This window comes from Nannospalax galili, unplaced genomic scaffold (assembly GCF_000622305.1).
Source record: "Nannospalax galili isolate Female #2095 unplaced genomic scaffold, S.galili_v1.0 scaffold406, whole genome shotgun sequence".
NCBI lineage: Eukaryota > Metazoa > Chordata > Mammalia > Rodentia > Spalacidae > Nannospalax > Nannospalax galili.
In genome coordinates, this window is record NW_008357033.1 from 3,762,549 (window position 1) to 3,783,571 (window position 21,023).

Consider the following 21,023-nt stretch of genomic DNA (forward strand, 5'->3'; position numbering starts at 1 on the left):
TAAAAGGAGAATCAGGTACTATCAGTTCAAAATTGAGGCAAGGCTTCGGCCGGGCCTCCCACCCACGCCGCCAGGGCTGGCTGAGGCTCCTGAGGTCCAGCTTTGCAGCCAACCGCAGGCAGCGTTTTGCACACACTCCTCTATCACGACCTTGGCCGGGAGCCCGCCCCTAGGACCAGAGCTGCTGGGACACCGAGGACTTGACTTCCGCTTCCGGGGGCAGCAAAGCTACTTCCGGCGGCGTGACCCGATCGCGTGGGGCTGCTGGTGCGGCCGCTGGAAGGGTCTGCGTTGGCAGCGGGTAACTGGCAGCGGTGGGAGTGGCCGGGCGTGGGTCGCTGGTTGGGCCTGGGCGGAAGGGCAGCGGTGGTGGCTGGACGAAGGCCGGCGCGGCGGCTGTCCGAAGCTGGTCCCGGCCTTCTCCGCGGGCTTCGCGGGTGGAATGGACACGGGATCTGGCCAGCCTGCCACGATCAACTCCCTGGCCTTTGCCGGCGTCAGACAGAGTGACAGTGTTCGCCGCTGTTGCCGGTCCTCGGCACAGCACAGGGACAGGGAAGGGGCTCCCTAAGCCTTTCGAAAACCTGAGGGAGGTTATTGATTCTCCATCTCCTTAACCCCTCGACACACACAGATGCTCATATACAGGAACTTTGTTTTAATAATCAGATATTTCCACGATCTCCCTTGATGCCCATCAGTGGATCCCAGAGTCAAGCATGTAGCAAGCTTTCAACTGTATGTAGTTATTAGATAGTGAATGTTGAATTCATCTTTCTTAAATTCGCGAATCTTTTTTAATTTTTTGATTGGTTTTTATGTGTGAGTGTTTTGTATGCAGGTATGTAAATGCATGTAGTAAAGGTCAGAAGACGGGATTGGATCCCCTGGAACTGTATTTAGGGATGCTTGTTAGCTGCCACGTGGGTGCTGGGAACTGAAACCCAGGTCCTCTGGAAGAGCAAAAAGTTCTGTTAACAGAGTGCACCTTCTCTCCAACGCTCGGGAATTTCTTAGATTCACTGCTAGCTTCACAAGAAGAAGGAAAATTGATATCTTATTAAAACGTTTTAATCATTAATCCAGAGCTCCGTTACTCTCATTTAAATCTTCCAACTTTTGGAAAGAGAAATTGTTTCTTTCCCAGTTTGAGGCTAGGGAGAATTAACTTATTTTAGGGTCATTCAACCTGGGGAGGCGGGGTGAGGCAAGAATTCAAACTCCAGAGCCCCATGTTCTCAACTGCTGGCTCAAAGGGCAAGATAATACATAATTTCAGTTCGAGGGAGCAGTCTCTATATTGCTAGCTACTGTAGCTGAGATTGCATTTATCAACACAGATGACCCCAAACCAAACACTGTACACTGTAGAAATACTCTCATTTTTCTTTTCTTTCATGGTACCTTTTTTTTTTTTTAAATTTCACAATCTACAGTTTACTCAATTGCCCTAACTTTGTTGCATACTTTTTTAGGTGTGTTGACTGAATATGACTATATCAATTATGTTGCCTTGCTCTTGTTCGACAAAGCAGATGTTTTATTATTTTGAAATATGAAATGATAGTTTGGGCCTCATTTCTTTTTCTTTTTTGTATTGCTTTTAAAGGGACCGTGTTAGGGCTTTTAGAAACATTACCATCATGTCAAACACTCAAGAGGCTGCTGACCAACTCCTGGATGTGAACCTTCACGAGAATGAGAGATCTCAGCGAGAGATAGAAAGTGATGTCGGAAGTGAATCTGAGCATCTCTGCATCACAATTGGAGCCACTGTGCCCACTGGCTTTGAGCAAACAGCTGCAGATGAAGTGAGAGAGAAATTGGGGTCATCTGCAGAATCAGCAAAGATCGAGGCAAGATATTTTGACAGAATCAGCAAAGATCGGGGCAAGATATTTTGACATTGCTGTGGGAAATCTGGCTCAGGTTCATTGTCTGAGATCAGCTGATAAATTAATTGTGGTTGTTCAGGAGTTTAAAGATTACCAGTTCCAAAATACAAAGGAAGAAGTTTTAAAGGACTTTGAAGAACTGGCTGAAAAACTCCCATGGTCAGACCCTTTGAAAGTATGGCAAATTAACACCAGTTTCAAGAAGAAGAAAACAAAACGCAAAAAGATAAATCAGAATTCAAGTAAAGAGAAATCTGAGCATCTCTGTGTCACAATTGGAGCCACTGTGCCCACTGGCTTTGAGCAAACAGCTGCAGATGAAGTGAGAGAGAAATTGGGGTCATCTTGCAGAATCAGCAAAGATCGGGGCAAGATATATTTTGACATTGCAGTGGAAAGTCTGGCTCAGGTTTGAATGAAATAGTATTTAACATAATTTTCTAAAATTGGTTATTTTATAATTACTTTCTAGTATATAGACCCCCCTCCGGCATCTTTTTCTTTGCTCAACTCCAAATCAAGTGATTGCAAAGTATTGCAGCATTTTTTTCTTTTAAATGCTGATTTGTGAAATTAACTGTTTCATTTTAGTTTACTGTATTTGTATTTCTAATGTCTTTGTAAGGTGCATTTAGTTTAGTACCTTTTAACTTCAGTTTACTATGTTTTAGAAATGATTGTAACATTTCCTGATGATTGAAATCACCAAAATGAATCTGGTATGATTTAAGAAAAGATTCTGAGTATCTGCTACACTTTTATTTACTTTAGCATCTAGCCAAAGATTGGCAAGTATTAAAAAAAAAAAAAAAAAAAAGAAAAGAACCAGAGGTCCAAAGAAAAAAAAAAAAAAAAAAAAAAAAAAAAAAAAAAAAAACAGCAAGCACTGGCTTCAAGAGTGGGTGTTGGTGTTAGCATTAGCCATCAACTTCACACAGCCTAGAGTCATTTTAGAGAAGCCTCAATTAAGGAAGTACCTAGATCAGGCTGGTCTGTGGACCTAGCCAAAGATTGGCAAGTATTAAAAAAAAAAAAAAAGAAAAGAACCAGAGGTTTTCTTTCTTGTCTGTGTCAAAAACATTCTTGCTCAGCAGTAATTATGAATTATTGTGGGTGAAGTTTGCAAACTGCCACCCCATTATAACAAAAGCTATGAGATTTCTTATTATTACCCAAGTGAATATTGTCTGCAGTTTTTTAGGTTTTTGTTTCGCTAGTATACCCCAGTCTTATAGCATATAGCACATAGTAGGTACCCAGGAAGTATCTGTGGGACAAATGATAAGCAGTATTTCATTAACACTCTCAGCACTTTTGTGAAGATAGGCACTATTACTGTCATCATTATTAATTAGATTTAAGAAGAATAAGTAATTTATCTATGGTCATCCACTCATTACAGAACTGGTGCTCAAACCCCATGTATTTGTTTTTGTTTTGAAAGAGGGTCTCATGTAGCCCCGTTTAGTTTCTAGTTCGCTACAAAACTGAGGATGAACTTAAACTCCTGATTCCCCATGCTATAACCCCAGAGTGCTGCATTACAGGCATGTACTACCATGTCCAGCATTCAAACCCCATGCTCTTTGTACCACAGAAAACCATGAGAAAAGAACAGTAGAGCTCCACTTGATTGTTTCCATTTTCCCTTGTTTAAATCAGTGTTGCCCACATGACACTTGAAACTCTCTCTGGCCCTTCCTGTAGGGAAAAACAGGAACTGAAGGCGAACCAAAGAAAAGGGACACTAGGGAGATGGGAAATTTTTTAAATAGAAAATATAGGCTGCCCATGGTGGTGCACGCCTTTAATCCCAGCACTTGGAGGCAAATGCAGGCAGATCTCTGAGATCAAGCCCAGCCTGGTCTATATAGTGAGTTCCAGGCCAAAAAATAAAAAATACAGATAGAGGGTACTTTGTTATATCTAGTTAGGAATGATACCATATGCCTATAATACTAGTATTGGGAAAGCCAAGTCAGGGGAATTGTGAGTTTGAGGCAAGCCAGAGTAACAGTCTGGCCATATCTCAAAAAAAGACAGTTTTTTATACCTAATTATTTTTACACATATATATTTAACTGTGGATAGCTTGTGTTCTCAAATGGTTGTTCCTAACATTTGTTTTCCTCCCCAGGTTCATTGTTTGAGATCAGTTGATAACTTGTTTGTGGTTGTTCAGGAGTTTAAAGATTACCAGTTCAAAAATACAAAGGTGAGCTATGACATGACAACGGATTTTCAGTCATCTTTCTCTAAGAAATTTTTGTCTGCTTTTCACCACCTGCCTATTCGAATTCTGGTTGGTTTGTTTATTTATAATATTGAGATAAAACTGGGACCTTGAATGTGTTGAACATGTGATCTACCACTGACCTCCTCCCTCTGATCCTATCTTTATCATGACCAGCTTTCTTTTTTTTTTTCTTTTTGTCTTTTTGAGACAGGGTCTCCTGTAGCCCCAGCTGTCCTGGAACTTGATATGTAGACCAGGCTGGCCTCCAACTCACAAAGATCCGCCTGCCTCTGCCTCCTGAGTGCTGGGATTAAAGGCGTGCGCCACCACGCCCCGAATGGGCCAGCTTTTTCATTGAAATCCCATCTCTTGACAACCTATCCTAAATGTTGCTTTTAAAAGTCAGTTTTGATAAATACTAAAGTCTATAGGGGAAAAAATTGACTGTAAATCTTAGATTAGCTTGGCTGATAGGTATGTATAATTCCAAAGTAGAATTAGTTCCGGCGTGTGAATGAAATAACAAGGGCACAAATAACATTCCCTTACCATTTTGATTTTGCCCCGTTCTAACCTCATTTTTTGAAATGAAGTCAGAGCAATATTTAAATACTCCTTCAGTAGTTAAGACAACAGCTTTGTCTCCGATATATATTTATCACCTGAGTCCTAAATATTCACCTACTATTTAATCTGAAGGTTGAAAATAGAGCACAGTAACACTTTTAAGTTTTTTTTTTAACATTCTTGTTGGCCAGATTTCCAGAATCCAGTGTTTAAAACTTTTTCTATCATTGTTAATGTCTATCTTACAATTAATCTTCCCTAAAATAAACTGGTATGCTGTCTGATTCTCTGGTCTTTATTAATTTTCCACCGGTTGATATCCATAACATCTTCAAATCAGTCAAACTAATCTGAGAGCTGGAGGTATGGTTTAACGATAGAGCACTTTCCTAGCATGTATGAAGCCGTGAGTTAAGTCCTATAAAAATCCCCAAACAACAGTAAGAAAACTAGTATGAACACACAGCCTACAAAAATAAAACTAGCTCTGAAGAATCTACACTGAAAATAACTAAAATTTCATGATGCACAAAAGTAACTTTGAACATCAGTACACTAATATTGAAATCTTTCAGAGTTTTTTTTCCCCTTTCTCTTTGTGCTGTCCTTACTAGGACAGACTTGTTATGTAGCTGAGGATGACGCTGATCTTTTCTGATCTCCCTGCATCTCCTGAGTGTTGGGAATACAGGCATGTTCTACCATGCCTGTTCTATAAGGTGCTAGGAATCAGACCCATGGCTTCATGTGTCCTAGGCAAGCACCCTATTGACCGAGCTACATCTCCAGCCCTAAATTCATTCTCTCTCTCTTCTCTCTCTCTCTGTCTCTCTCTCTGTCTCTCTCTCTCTCTCTCTCTCTCCTCTCCCTCTCTCTCTCTCTCTCTCTCTCTCTCTCTCTCTCTCTCTCTCTCTCTCTCTCTCTCTCTCTCTCTCTCTCTCGGGAGTCAGATCTCTCCTTCCACCATATGGATCCTGGAGCTTAAGATCAAGGTCATCGGGGTCAGGCTTGGTGGCAAGCACCTATGTTTCCTTGGAGCTATCTCTCTGGCCCCCAAAACCTCATTCTAATATTTACTTATTTGCTTGTTTTTGTTTATGTATTTATTCTTTTGAGACAGGGTCTCCCTATATTCCCAGCCAGCCTGGAACTTGCTGTGTAGACCAGGCTGGCCCCAAGCTCACAGAGAATTGTCTGCCTCTACCTCCTTTGTGCTGGGATTAAAGTTGTGTGCCATGCCTAGCCTCAAAACCTCATTTTAAACATTTACTTCTAGCTTTCATTCTATTGACTATTGAGTTTATGGCATCGTATGTGTGCTCTTGTTTTATAAAAACTTATATTTGCCCAGGCATGGCAGCATATATCTGTAATTCCAGCACTCCTGGAGCAGAGAGATTAGGGGTTAATAAACCAGCTTGGCCTATGTAGTGAGTTCCAGTCCAACTTGAGCTAAATAGGAGATCTTGTCTCAAAAAACAAACAAAGCATGTTAGTTTAATTAAGCATTCTGATGAGTTTATGTTTAAAAGTTCTGAAGCCTGTTGTGGTGGTATATGCCTTTAATCCTAGCACTTGAGATACAGAGTCAGGCAGATCTCTGTGAGTTCAAGGTCAGCCTCGTCTACATAGTGGGTCCTGGCCAGCTGGGGCTACAGGGAGATCCTGTCTCAAAAAAAGATTCTGATAACATTGTTAGTTCCCGCTTTAAAAAAGCTAATTGATGCATGTACTTAGAGCAAAGGCATGAAGACAAAAGAATACACAGTGAAAAAGTATGACTTTGCTCCTCAGTCCCCAGGCCATATAGTTCCTAGGCAAATATTGTTAATTTTTTATTATTCTTCTACAGGTATTTTATGAATTATATATATTCCATTGCTTACTTACAGTTGAGCACTGTTGTTTGATCTTTCCTGGTATCTTAGAGATCATGCTGGGGTTGGTGCCAAAGTTGGCTGTGTGATTCTGTTCTGTGACTGTGTTATAATATAAGGAGACCCACTTTATTTAAAACATGGGTTTTTTTTCATATTGGTTTGCTCTGGTAGTGGTAAAATCACTGTGCTGTAGGCATCTTTGTACAAAATCTGAGGATCATTTTTTTATGTCTTATCGTATTGATCTTTATTTATACAACAGAAACGCTCAGTCTTAAATTTTGAGTTCCTTAGTTTTAATGATTGGGGGGGGGTGTTTTTAGTTTCGTTGTGTTTATATTGCCCATTCTTTTTCTTTAAAAAAAATCTTTTTATGTAATACGTTTTTTTTATGTGCTATGTTTTCTGATTTAGAAGATTTATATTTGGAGCCTAGCTGTTTACCTTTATAAATACATCTTGAAGAGGACTAAAGGGATGGCTCAACTGTTAAGACCATGTACTAGGCGGGGTGTGGTGGCACACACCTTTAGTCCCAGAACTCAGGAGGCAGAGGCAGGCGGATCTCTGAGTTCAAGGCCAGCCTGGTCTACATAGTGAGTTCTAGGCCAGCTGGGGCTATAAGAAGACCCTATCTCAAAAAGTAAAAAAAAAAAAAAATTGACCACATACTGGTTTTGCAGAATACTCGAGTTTGAGTTCCATCACCCATATTAGGTGGCTCACCAGTACCTTTTAATTCCAACTTCAGGAAAATCTGATGCCTCTGGCCTCGGATGACAACTGCAGTCATGTAGATGTACTCACACACAAACACAGACATACACATAATTAAAAATAAATCTTTAAAACTATAAATACAAATTGATGTTATCTACCTAATTTATTCTTTTAAATCCATGCTAAGATCACGGACGAAATTGGCCTGTTTTCCACATCTCCGCTCTGCCTTCCAGTTTTATTCATTATCTTGGTCATGGCCTTTATGTGTTTAAATACCCTTTGTCAGCTTTTACTTCTTGATTTTGACCTGTAAGCTTAAGAGATAAGGATGGCAGCATGCTTAAATTACTTCCTGTCTTGTACCTCTCCTTTCCACCTACATGATGATCATAATGCTTACCTTTTATTTTATAGCCATAATCCAAACATTTGTTTTTTAAATCTTACAGCTAGATAGGTGTTCTTATTAACCTTTTCTGTTTTGTTTTGAAGATAAGGGTTTGTAGTGTAGCCCAGGCTAGCCTTGAATTTGCGGTAATCCTCCAGATCACAGACATGAGCTTTGTTCCTGGCTGGGTTTTCTTTTTTGGTCTTTTTGAGACAGGGTCTCCCTGTAGCCCCAGCTGTCCTGGAACTCAGTATGTAGACCAGGCTGGCCTTGAACTCACAGAGATCCGCCTGCCTCTGCCTCCCAAGTGCTGGGATTAAAGGTGTGCACCACCACGCCTGGCTGGATTTTCTTTTTATCTTTTAATAGCATGAGTCCAGAAACGTTTATATTTCACATTTCTGTTTGGTTAATATAGAGTATAAAAAATTAGACTTCTAGGGACTGGAGGGATGGCTCAGTGGTTAAGAACACTGGCCGCTCTTGCAGAGTACCCAGGTTCAGTTCCCAGCACCCACATGGTAGCTAAAAATCATTCCTAACTCCAGTTCCGGGGGATCCAATGCCCTCTTCTGACCTCTGTGAGCATTGTACAACATGGTGCACTTACATACATATAGGCAATACACTCATACGCATAAAATAAAAATAAATTAAAAAAAAGTTAGACCTCCTTTCATAAAGAGCATCATAATCCATGTTCATTCTCTGCTAGCAATCAGTGTTGACATGGAGAATCTTGAGTTCATCCTGATATATTTTCCCCTTTTGTTGCTTTCTTATTTTTTTTGATGATCAAAAAAAAAAAAAAACCCCAGTTTTGAAGTCAAGTTTGAGCCAGGCGTGGTGGCATACACCTTTAGTCCCTGCACTTAGGAGGCAGAGGCAGGTGGATCTCTGTGAGTTCAAGGTCAGTCTGGTCTACATAGTAAATTCCAGGCCAGCTGGGGCTACAGGGACACCCTGTCTCCAAAAGACCAAAAAATAGTTTACTAGAATAGCTCTTATTGTTAATAGTTTCTGATAATTCCAGATAATCTTGTAATTCAGAACCTATCAACCCACTTACATTTCTGGAAAATTTCTTGAATTATATAGAAAGAAAAATTGGTTTTATTTTAAAATCCCTTTTTTTTTTAATGTGTATAAGTGTATTGCCTGCATGTATGTGACTGCACCCATGTCATGCAGTGCCACAGAGGTCAGAAGAGAGTTTTGGATTCCCCTGGAACTGGAACTGGAGTTAAGGATGGTTCGTAGCTGCCATGTGGGTGCTGGGAATTGAACCTGGGTCCTCTGCAAGAGCAGTCAGTGCTCTTAACTGCTGAGCCATCTCTCCAGCCCCTTAAATCCCTTTTTTAGGAGAACAGTATGTGGGAATTTCAACTATTTTTTGTATTTATCATTTTCTCTTCAGTTCCATTTGTCCTTTTGCTCGTTGCCATGTTATTTGCGTTGCTTTTCTCTACATCCTTTACTTTTTTTTTTTTCAGCAGGATCCTATAAATGCTATTTTCAATCAGGTGTTTGCTGTTTTGTGTGTGTGTGTGTGTGTGTGTGTGTGTGTGTGTGTGTGTGTGTGTGTGTGTGTGTGTGTGTGTGTGTGTAGCTCATGTGGTGGCCTAAGGTCCAAACTGGGTCTCTTCTCTGTCCCTCTCCACCTTGGGTTTTGAAACAGGGCCTCTCACTGAACCTGAAGCTCACTGATTTTCCCTAGACTGGCTGGCCAGAAAGCCTCAGTGCACATTCCACACCTGGCTTTTTTACATGGGTGTTGGGATTGAACTCATGCTTGTGTAAGCTGTGCTTTACCACCTGCACCTTCTACCTAGCTCCCTGCTTTTATTTTTTTAGTCCATATTTCCTTTGAACTCTTTAAACTCCTATTCCCTTTCCTGGTGATTCACCTCATTTTATTTTTGTTTTTATTTCTCTGCTTTGAAATTTTATTTACAAGATGTTTTGTCACTATTTTTTTTAATATCATTGTTTTTCTTTTTAAAAATCATAGTTCTTAACACCATTCTGCATGGCAAGTTTTCTGGTCATTAGTTTTTGTCTGCTCTTTCCTGCTCATGGTTCCTTCCCCTGTTCCCTTTTGCTTACTTTTTTTTCCTTTTATTACTTTCATGTAATATGCTGGTAAGTTTTGAAATCACTCATTTTTGAATGAGGCAATTCCTCTTGGACCTGCCTTTTTATAAGAGGTTCTTATGGGAGAGGCCATAAGGGTGTTCCAGACCATCTCCCTGACACATGACTTGAGATAAATGAGTTCTTTTCCTCTTTCTCCTTTTTAAAATTGCTTTATTGAGGTATAATTTCCATACCATTGAATGAGTTGTTTTAATCTTTACTCCGACCCTGAAGGGATCAGAGACTGGGGTTATTCACAAAGCATAGCACACTTAACTCTTGTTAATGAACTGTAGATAGAAAAAAGTGAATTTATGTAGCATGTTAAATGCTAGATATTAGTGTGTAAAATGTGGCTGAAGTGTCTGTTTTAATTTTCGAAAGTTTTAAATCATCTACATTTCCATAGTACATGTGGTTAGTGCCTGTAGTGTTAGATAACAATCCTCTGTACTTGCCATCTTAACATTTCATCACATTTTATCCAGCAGCTAGCTGTCTGTTTACTTTTTCATAGTACTAGAGATTGAACTTTGGACTTCGTGCACTGAACCACGAAACTATATCCCTGGCCCTCTTTTGCTTTTTCTTTTGAGATAAGGTATAAGTTACCCAGGTTGCTTTGAACCTACTCTGTAGCTCAGGCAGGACCGAACTTGCAGTCCTTCTTGCCTTAGCTTCCTTAGTACTTTGGATTACATGCCTGTACCCGCAGGCCCAGCCCAGGAGCTAAATATTAACCACCTTTTGTATGCCACTACTGGTCTAGGTGTGTGGCTTACAGCAGAGGTCAACACAGGTAAGGTCCTTTCTACCCTATACTTCTGGGGGAGCCTCTGCCTCCTGAGTGCTGGGATTAAAAGCATGCACTGGCAAGCCCAGAATTTATCTTTTTTAAAAAAAAATAAAGATTTAGGAGGCTGGAGAGATGGCTCAGCAGTTAAGAATACTGTTCTTACAGAAGACCCAGGTTCTAATCCCAGCACCCACATGGCAGCAAACAACTGTCCGTAACTCCAGTTCCAGGGGATCCAACAGCCTCTTCTGTATTCTAAGGGCATTGCACAACATGGGTGCACTTACCTACATGCAGGCAATACACACATACACATAAAATAAAAATAATAAATATTTTTTTAAATGATTTAAAAATTTTTTTAATTGAACTGATAACATTTTTTAACTGCTTAAAATTTTTGTCTTTAAATATACTTGCTTTTTTTAAAGTACTTAAGTATATACAACCCAAAATTCAGAAGTTCCAAAAGGACACACATCCTCTTTCCCTCCACGACTTTTCATCCACCTATTTACCCTTGCAGGCAGTTTCTCAAAGAGTAAATCTTAATCTTAAAGCATACTTCTAATCTACCATTCTATCATGCTTTAGCAGTGTAATGTGTGCATCCCAATTTATCATTGATACTTGACTTTCCTTGATTGCAGGCATTATTTTACTCTCTCTTTGGTTCTCCATCCCCACCACTTCTATCATAAGGACCAGCGTACTCTATAAAGAAAGCCAGCATTTATTTGTTCAATTAAAGTTGTGAGAAATGAATGGGTTTCATTCTCTGTTCTTTGCAGGAAGAAGTTTTAAAGGACTTTGAAGAACTGGCTGAAAAACTCCCATGGTCAGACCCTTTGAAAGTATGGCAAATTAACACCAGTTTCAAGAAGAAGAAAACAAAACGCAAAAAGATAAATCAGAATTCAAGTAAAGAGAAGACCGATAATGGACAAGGAGACGAATCAGATGAGAAAGATGGTAAAAAGAAGCTTGGCAATAGTGCTTCAGATTCGCATATCTTAGACTATTATGAAAATCCAGCCATCAAAGAGGAGGTATCAACTTTGGTAGGGGATGTCTTGGCATCTTGCAAAGATGAGACTGATGAAAGCTTAAGAGAAGAAACTGAGCCACAAGTGTGGAAGTTTAGAGTCACATGCAACAGAGCAGGAGAGAAACATTGCTTTACCTCAAATGAGGCTGCAAGAGATTTTGGGGGTGCTGTTCAAGATTATTTTAAGTGGAAAGCTGATATGACTAACTTTGATGTGGAGGTAGGTGTGCTCTGACTGATGGTTCAAAAAGTTTGTAATGGGGCTGGGGAGATGATGGCTCAGTGGGTAAAGCACTTGCTGAGCCATCTTGAGAATCTGATTTGAGATCCAACTAGGGCGTAGATGTGTGCATCTGTAACCCTAGCACTGGGAGGTGAAAACAGGCAGTACTCTGGAGCTTGCTAGCCAGTCCAGCTGAAATGGGACTGTACCTCAAACAATAAGGTAGCACTAGAGGAAAGACACCCAGTGTCAACCTCTGGCCTCAGCATGGGCAAGCACACCTGCACATACATATCCACACATATGACACACACAAGAAAAAAGGAAGGTGTCATATATTTGTAGAATTTTCAGAGTGCTGTTTTTTGTCAACTTGAGACAATTTAGATACACCTGGGGAGAAGGAGCTCAATTAAGGAATTTTCTCCATCAGATTGGCCTTATGGACATATCTGTGGCGTTTTTTCTTGATTTCTGGTTGATGTAGGAAGACCCAGCCCATTGTGGGCAGTAACATCCCTGGGCAGGTGGACTGGGCTGTAATAAGAAAAGTAGCTGAGCAAGTCAGGGGGAAGCAAGCCAGTAAGCAGTTTCTGCCCTGGTCTGTGCTTCAGTTCCTGCCTCCAGGTTCCTGCTTGAGTTCCTGCCCTCACTTCCCTCAGTGATGGACTGTAACCTGAGAGCTGTAAGATGAAATAAACCCTTTCCTCCCCAGTTTGGTTTTGGTCAGTTTTTTATCACAACAGAGAAGCAAACTAGAATACAGACTAACTCAGTGCCAGAAGCAATTAAATGGTGTCAATAGAGCTGGTAGGATATGGTTAAGAATAGCCTGGTCTGTGGATTGGGGGAAGTAGAAATTGAAATTTTCAGTCTGTAACTGTCTAAGATTGGACAAGATGGTGTCTTTGAGCTGCTGTTTCAAATGGAGCCAATAATAGTATATATACTTAAGGCATATGCCACTGACGGCAATGATTAAACAGTATTTGGTATGATACTTAATGGATGAAAGCTATCAAAAACTTAAGTTCTCTCTCAATCTCTCTCTCAACCCAAGTGTTACCACGCCCAGCAGAGGATCAAAAAGATGGTAACTCTTTTTCTTTTTTCTTTTTGGTCTTTTTGAGACAGGGTCTCCCTGTGGTCCCAGCTGGCCTGGAACTCACTCTGTAGAACAAGCTTCCCTTGAACTCAGCAATCCTCCTGCCTCTGCTTCCTGAGTGCTGGGATTAAAGGTGTGAGCCACCACACCAGGCTGATTACTTTTTTTTTTTTTTTTTTCCCAATGTGGTGCTGGGGATCAAATCCAGGGCCTTGCACATAGTAGGCAAGCACTCTTCTACTGAGCTACATTTCTAGTCCTCTAATTTCTAGTCTAGTACTTTTTTCTACATTATGTTGATTTTTTTAAAAAAATCTTTTTATTTTTTATGAGTTAGGAGTGTATTGTCTGCATGTATGTGAGTGCACCTGTGCCGTGCAATGCCTCAGAGGTCAGAAGAGAGCTTCAGATTCCCCTGGAACTGGAGTTAAGGATAGTTGGTAGCCACCATGTGGGTGCTGGGAATCAAACCCAGGTCCTCCGCAAGACAGTCAGTGCTCTTAACCGCTAAGCCATCTCTCCAGCCCCTATGTTGATTTTTTAAATTTTAAAATTCACCTAGAATTAAAACAGTGAACTTCTTTCTCTGTGTCTTAGTTGTAGAATTCTACCAACAATAGTGAGGCATACTTTCAAACCTCAAGTCAGAAAGTGAGGCTTGTACTCACTCTAGAGCCAGATTGCTTTTTCTAAAACTTCCTTCTAGATTCTCAAAACCAAATGCATCCTATTAGCATGCTCACTCTCCTGTTGACCACCAGGTGGTTACTGTGGAATTCTTTAAATCTCTCATGGGTTACACAGGTCCCTAGCAGTTGACATTTTCACTATGAAGTCAATGTCTGTTGCTTTTAGGATACTTGATACTTTGGGAATACTTGGGATATCTGGGGCAAGTCACTTTCTTTGTAACTTTTTCCTTTTAAGTGTCAAATCAATTCCCCATTCCCTTTTTCTTTATACAGCTACCATGAGAATAAATGAGCTAACCATAACAGTGATGCCCCAAAATTAGCAAGGATGACAATTTCTGGAGCCACACTGCCTGGGATTAAATCCCAGTTTAGGTACTTGTATTGAGCATGTGAATTGATGTCTCTGTGCCTCAGGATCCTTATCCACAAAAGAAATGATACCCAACTCAGCAGAGTTCATATGAAATGAGGTCAAGAGTGTAAAATGTGCAACAGGGCCTTGCATGTAGGAGTGTTACCTGTTGATTGCTGCCATTGGTAGTCAGGAAGAAATTGTAAGTGGAAGATTGTAGAACATTTTATTTTCATTTTTATTGGAATATATGCATGTTAGGGAAACTATGACAGAAATAGTTATGCCAGATATTACTTAAGTGAGTCATTTAAAAATACTAAGAAAGGGGCTGGAGAGATGGCTCAGTGGTTAAGAGCACTGATGCTTTTGCAGAGGACCCAGGTTCGATTCCCAGCACCCACATGGTGGCTACAAACTGTCCTTAACTCCAGTTCCAGGGGAATCCAAAGCTGTCTTCTGACCTCTGCAGCAATACACTCATACACATAAAAATAATAAATAAAATATCTAAAAAATAAAAAAATACTAAGAAAGAGGCAGGCAGATCTCTGTGAGTTCAAGACCACCCTGGTCCACATAGTGAGTCCAGGACAGCTGGGGCTACAGGAAGACCCTGTCCCAAAAAGACCAAAAAAATAACCCAAAGAAAGTAATAGTTGATAGATCAGATGTGGCACAGATGGTTAAATTGGGTGAAGGGTATATTTAAGAGATCACTGTGAAAGTCGGCATATAGCACTTATGTATGTTTGGAGTATATATTTCAAAAGGTGATTTAAAAAGTTTATATTTTAAAAACTATGCCTTCAGAATGTGTTCATAAAAATACATTATCACCTTCTAAAGGGTGGTAGAAATATTCTAGATCTTTGTCTGGGTGGTATCTATACAGTATGTATATAGGTAAAAGCTCTCTGAAATATATGCTTAGTTTATGCACCTCTGGGCTCATTTGATGAATCAACATTGCCATGAAGCTTGCTGACCAGAGCTCAATCCCCAGGACACATGGTGGAAGAAAAGAACCGACACCTACAAGTTGTCCTCTAACTGCCACAGCTGTGCCCCACAAATAAATAAATTAAAGTGTATGCACCATAACATAGTAGGTATGTAAAATATACCTCAGTAAGAAAGTTTGTGTATGTGTGTGCATGTGTGCAGACATGTTTACTTATGCATGCATGTGTGGCGCCCAGAGTTCAACTTCAGGTATCTTCCTCTGTTGCTATCCACCTTATTTTTCACTTGGAGCTTGTTGTTTTGGCCAGGCTGGCTGGCCAGTGAGCCTCTAGGATCGGCCTTTCTCTGCCTCACAGTGTCGGGTTACAGACACATGAAACCATGCCCAGCTTTTATATGGCTTCTGGGGATCTGAAATCAGGTCTTCATACTTGCATACCAACTACTCTACGCTCAAGTTATCTTCCCATCCCTGAATAAGAGGGCTTTTGGGGGTGTTTTTTGTTTGTTTGTTTTGCTGTTTCCTACTTTTTTTTTTTTTTTTGGTTTTTTTGATACAGGTTCTCCCTGTAGCCCCAGCTGTCCTGGAACTCACTATGTTGACCAGGCTGGCTTCGAACTCACAAAGATCCGCCTGCCTCTGCCTCCCAAGTGCTGGGATTAAAGGTGTGCGCCACCACACCCGGCATGTTTCCTACATTTTTAAAAATATTATTTTTTATTTTGTTTAGAAGAAGCATATCATTACAGCTTTATCATGCCCAATAACAGTTTCCAGAGCAAAGATACAGCTCCTTCAAAAGTGGCTATAAAATTTCTAGGTTTGCTGTTGAATCAATACAGTTATACAATATTGAACTCAGTATAAGCCCCTGGAGAGAGATATATAGGGTGACCCTTTCTCTAAAAACAAAACAAAAAATCTTAGTAATAAGTGCAGTTTGAACAATTATAAAACTTTCTTTTGTCTAATAGGTTCTCCTGAATATCCATGATAATGAAGTCATTATTGGAATTGCTTTGACTGAGGAGAGTCTCCATCGCAGAAATATTACACATTTTGGACCTACAACTCTTAGGTCAACTCTTGCCTATGGGATGCTCAGGTAATAGAGAACTTGCTATCCAGATTATGGCACTTTGCACTGAATTTTCTCTTTAAAACACTGATTTTTCTAAAAAAATTGTGTTAGAATTAAAAAGTTATCTATTTCCTTCCCAGTTTTCACTATTGACTCTTTGTGGTCCAGAAATACCAATTAATGAGTTTCTTAGTTTTCCTGTGAAATGATTTGCATCATTTGCATCTTTGATGGGATAGTCATATTTCTGTTGTGAAAGGATGTTATATTAGAAGATCCGATTTTACAGTGCTTCATTTTTGTGTAGTGAAACAGATGAAATAGAGATCTTTACAATGTGAAGTGACCACAACAGACCTTTAATTATATATATTTTAAATATTTTATTTATTGTTTTTATTTTCTGTGTATGAGTGTATTGCCTGCATGTATGTAAATGCATACATCATGTAATGCTTGTGGAATCAGAGGATAAGTGTCAGATCCCTGGAACTGGATGGTTGTTAGCCACCATGTGGGTGCTACCTCTGCCAAAGCAACCAGTATATTTAACCACTGAGCCATCTCTCCAGCCCTGTTTTAATTATATTTTGAGCAAAGGTGTTACTGTGTAGCACAGGCCAGCCTGAAATTTTTTTTTTAAGATTTTTTTTTCTTTTTTTTTAAAGATTGCAAAATGGGTTTGACATGGTACTCAAAAGTTTGTTCATATTGGATTCTCCATGACCCAGCAGTTAAGAGTGCATACTGCTCTTGCAGAGGACCTGGGTTTGGTCCCAGTACCCACATGGTGGCTCATAGCCACCTTTAACTCTGGTTGCAGGGGGTCCAGTGCTCTCTTCTAATGGATCTCTGCCAGCTTCTGTATGCATGTGGTGCACATACAGATACCCAGGCACACACACAGGCACATAAAATAAATCTTTAAAAATATAAGGTGGAAGCTGGGCGTGGTGGTACATGCCTTTAATCCCAGCGGAGGCAGAGGCAGGGCAGATCTCTGTGAGTTCAAGGCCAGCCTGGTCTACATAGTAAGTTCCAGGATAGCTGGGGCTACAGGGAGACCCTGTCTCAAAAAGACCAAAAAATAAAAATAAGGTGGAGAGCAATTGGACGATGCCCAATGTTGTTGTCTGACCTTCTCTCTCTCTCTCTCTCTCTCTCTCTCTCTCTCACACACACACACACACACACAGAGGCAAACACGTGCACAGACAGGTGAACATATACATGAAGTGATGATAATGCTAAGTATAGGATAGTTGGAGAGAGGAGGAGAAATCATGGCACACCTACAGAAAAACTAAAATCCATGTCTCAAGAAGGGTAGAACTAATTATAGAAACCTAGGCAGCTATTTTCTGTCTCCTGAGAGCTTGGTTCTCTTGTTTCTGTTCATCTGTGCACATGGTTTCCTGTCATCTAAATACATATACTTCAGTTGCACATGATTGGTTCATACAACCCAGGGCTACCAGCTCTTTATTCCAAATTACTAAGAGAGGAATGGAGTGAAATAGTTTTGATCAAGTGTCCATTCCTGGCCAATGCATTAGCAGTGACTAGCATTACAGGGTTGCCCAAGAACCTGTCTTTGGGGGAGGTAGTACTATGGCAAAACATGAAAAGATAGAAGAGAAACTTAGTGACCTGAGGACACTCTGTAGAAGAGATAACATTTGAGTCACTCACAGTAATACCGTGAATTCTGTCACCTTGTTTTGTGTCCCAGGAAATATGTTTCTTTGCATCAGTTTCTCTCTAAAATTGGTAATGGGGATGTTACAAGGATTCAGTGAAATAATAAGTGTTCAAAGTAAAGCAGTCGTCAAGAATATTATGTTTAAAATTAAATGCAAAAGGAGAAGAACGTGAAATGCCTAATACCAGTAAACTTACACTAATAGAATCTTCCTGCCTCCCCTTCCTGAGTGCTGGAATAACAGATGTGTACTGCTACACCCAGACACAAACAACTTATTTTGCAGTGTTGAGCATGAAACCCAAGGCCTTGCACATGCCTAGGTAAGCACTCTACCACAGAGTTGCACTCCTAGATTAACTTTTTAGACTATGGATTAATGTTCCTTCTTGCTAGTCCTTGAGATCTTATAACTTCAGGAATCATTATGGTGGAAGCCTCAGCTTTTGTTTGACCCTCTTTAACATGAACTTCATTTTCCCCCCTATAGGCTCTGTGAACCTAAACCTACTGATATAATTGTTGATCCAATGTGTGGAACAGGGGCAATACCAATAGAGGTAATAAAATGTCTTTAATTTTTACATAAACAAATGATACATCCAGAATGCCCTGAACCTTTGGGCAAATTAGATATAGTGAAATAAACCCTAAGGTTGAGTCATGGACCAAAAGTTTTAAAGTAGTAAAGAATATAACCCTTTACTTCAAAAAGCCAAGTGCCATAGGACTAGATAGTGAAATCAATTTACTGGATCACAGAGGAGGCCAAGAATTATAAATTTTTAAGTCCATTTTCTATGGTAAAGGAGCCATTAGATTGAACCACAAAGGATAATTGAAGGCATCATCATAAACTGGAAGAAGGTAGTTTTTCATCTCCATATAGCTAGATTGTACTTTTAATCTATTTAGGTTCCTGGGGTGAATAAGTATAGTTATAAATAGGAAGAATCATGGGGGGTACAGCTCAATGGGGAAGAGGCCTGGGCTTGATCCCTAGCACTGAAAAATGAAACAACAGACCCACCACCAGTAAGCACTGACTTTTTTTTTTAGGTATTTAGGTCACATACCCAGTGACCTTAAATAATTTTTCAGAATTACATTGACATTAAGGGGACTCATAAAAACTACACAAGGCAAAGCAAGAAATAAAAAGATAGTTTTTGGGGTTTTTTTTGTTTTTTTTTTTAATATTTTTATTTTATGTTTATGAGTATATCGCCTACATGTAGGTAGGTGTACCTGTTTCATACAGTGCCCTCAGAGGTCAGAGCTGGAGTTATAGACAGTCATTAGCCACCGTGTGGGTGCTGAGAATTGAACCTCTGCAACAGCAGTCAGTGCTTTTAATCACTGAGTATCTCTTTAGCCCCTTTTATACTTTTTTTTTTTTTTTTTTTGGTCTTTTTGAGACAGGGTCTCCCTATAGCCCCAGCTGTCCTGGAACTCATTATATAGACCAGGCTGGCCTTGAACTCACAGAGATCCGCCTGCCTCTGCCTCCTGAGTGCTGCTCTCATGGGCGTGCACCACCACGCCCGGCTATACTTTTTTTCTTTTAAGATTTATTTTTATTTCATGTGTGAGTGTTTTGCCTGCGTGTATGTAAGTGCACAACATACGTGCAGTGCTTTCAGAGGCCAGAAGAGGACATCAAATCCCCTGAAACTGGAGTTATAGACTGCTGTTAGCCACCATGTGGGTGCTGGGAAGGAACTGAACCCAAGAAAAGCATTAAGCACTCTTAACTGCTGAGCCATCATTCCAGCCCTGCTTTTTTGCCTTTTTGAGGCAGGGTCTTAGTATATAGCAGAGGCTGGCCTTAAATTCTTGGCGTTCTGCTGCATCTTTTTCTAAGTGCTAGAAATACAGGCATGAGCCATAACACATAGCTGGAAAGGTATTTTCCTTTTTTTCTTTTGGTCTTTTTAGAGACAGGGTCTTCCAGTAGCCCCAGCTGGCCTGGCACTTGCTGTGTAGACCAGGCTGACTTTGAACTCACAGAGATCCACCTGCCTCTGCCTCCTAAGTACTAGGATCAAAGGCATGTACCATCACGCCCAGCATGGAAAGGTATTTTCTAAGAGAACAGAGTTTCAGTGACTCAGTATCACCAGTGTATTTATAAATGGTTTAGAGGAGGGGACTCACAGTAAAATCACAGTGACTTCTTCTGTAGTCTATACCCAAAGAGAATGGAAGGAAACTGCAAAGTACCACCACAGATTCTGTCATGTAGGCAGAAATGGGACAGATGAGCAAATTCAAAGCAGCCCACAGAGGGAAGAATAATCCAGAGTGTAATTAGAAAATCTGTGATCTGGGGGTTAAAATCCAAGAAGGAAATGGAATAGTCTACATGTCCTGCCAGTGACAGCTGGAGAAACTTAACTGCTTGAGATCTCAAGAATTCTGGAAACAAAGCTGTATGTTATTCTCCACTAGACCATTGTATTTCTTACCAGGTAAAGCAACAACGTGTCAAGGAAAGTGCAACAGAAATAGAGAACAGAATAAAAAGAGGGTGAAAAAAGATTGAGCCATTTCCATGTAAAGTGGGCAAGCGTGCCAGTGTAGAAACAATCTGAGAAATCATCAAAATGGACAAAATTCTAAAAGGGTTTGACAGGACATAAATACAGATATGTCCACTAAAGTATCAGCACTTTATCTAGGATGCAATAAATTTTAGAAGTAGTATAAAATGCAGCTTCTGCAGTAGAAAATCCAAATTTGTTTAAAAGTCAAAAAATAAAAAAACAATGTTGGAGAGTCAGAATCACCCAAAAACTTCAGTTGAACTTAGCAGGTTCCTTCTGTGTCCCTACCCGTCCAAGTTCTGGCATACTTCAACATTCCTTTTGTTTGAAGTCATTGTAGGATTATAGACTGGAATACGTCATCACCCTCAAGTGTCTCGGCAAATAAAAAGTTACAAAGTGCCATATTCATGAATACAGGGTGTGTTCTTACTAACAAGGGGTGTCTTGCTCAACACCGGTCATGTTAAAAGCTGTAGCATACCTCATTTCACAGATGTATCACTGCTGACATGCTTTTGACTTAACTACAAAATCCTTTTGGGGATATGGTGGTTAGCATTTTAAAAGCCTGTCATGCAAAGGAAAGTGAATTTTATTTTGATGATCAAATATTCTAAGAGATTAGATTGTATATTCTCACAGTCCAAAGGATATATATAGGTCTGTTTGGTTGATTTTTT

At 40.1% G+C, this 21,023-nt stretch overlaps 2 protein-coding genes across 2 annotated transcripts in view; both read left to right on the forward strand.

Annotated features, from left to right (window-relative positions):
* Positions 1-571, forward strand: part of LOC108490020 — a 53,164-nt gene extending 52,593 nt beyond the window's left edge. Inside the window, exon 3 of the mRNA XM_029557028.1 lies at positions 26-571. Coding sequence (XP_029412888.1) covers positions 26-571 — 546 coding nt within the window. The remainder of the gene's footprint in view (positions 1-25) is intronic.
* Thumpd3 (THUMP domain containing 3) overlaps positions 316-21,023 on the forward strand; it is a 27,681-nt gene continuing 6,973 nt past the window's right edge. Inside the window, exons 1-7 of the mRNA XM_029557079.1 lie at positions 316-593; positions 1,610-1,737; positions 2,144-2,304; positions 4,033-4,110; positions 11,413-11,889; positions 15,986-16,116; positions 18,285-18,354. Of these exons, the coding sequence (XP_029412939.1) occupies positions 1,644-1,737; positions 2,144-2,304; positions 4,033-4,110; positions 11,413-11,889; positions 15,986-16,116; positions 18,285-18,354 (1,011 nt within the window). The 5' untranslated portion in view covers positions 316-593; positions 1,610-1,643. The remainder of the gene's footprint in view (positions 594-1,609; positions 1,738-2,143; positions 2,305-4,032; positions 4,111-11,412; positions 11,890-15,985; positions 16,117-18,284; positions 18,355-21,023) is intronic.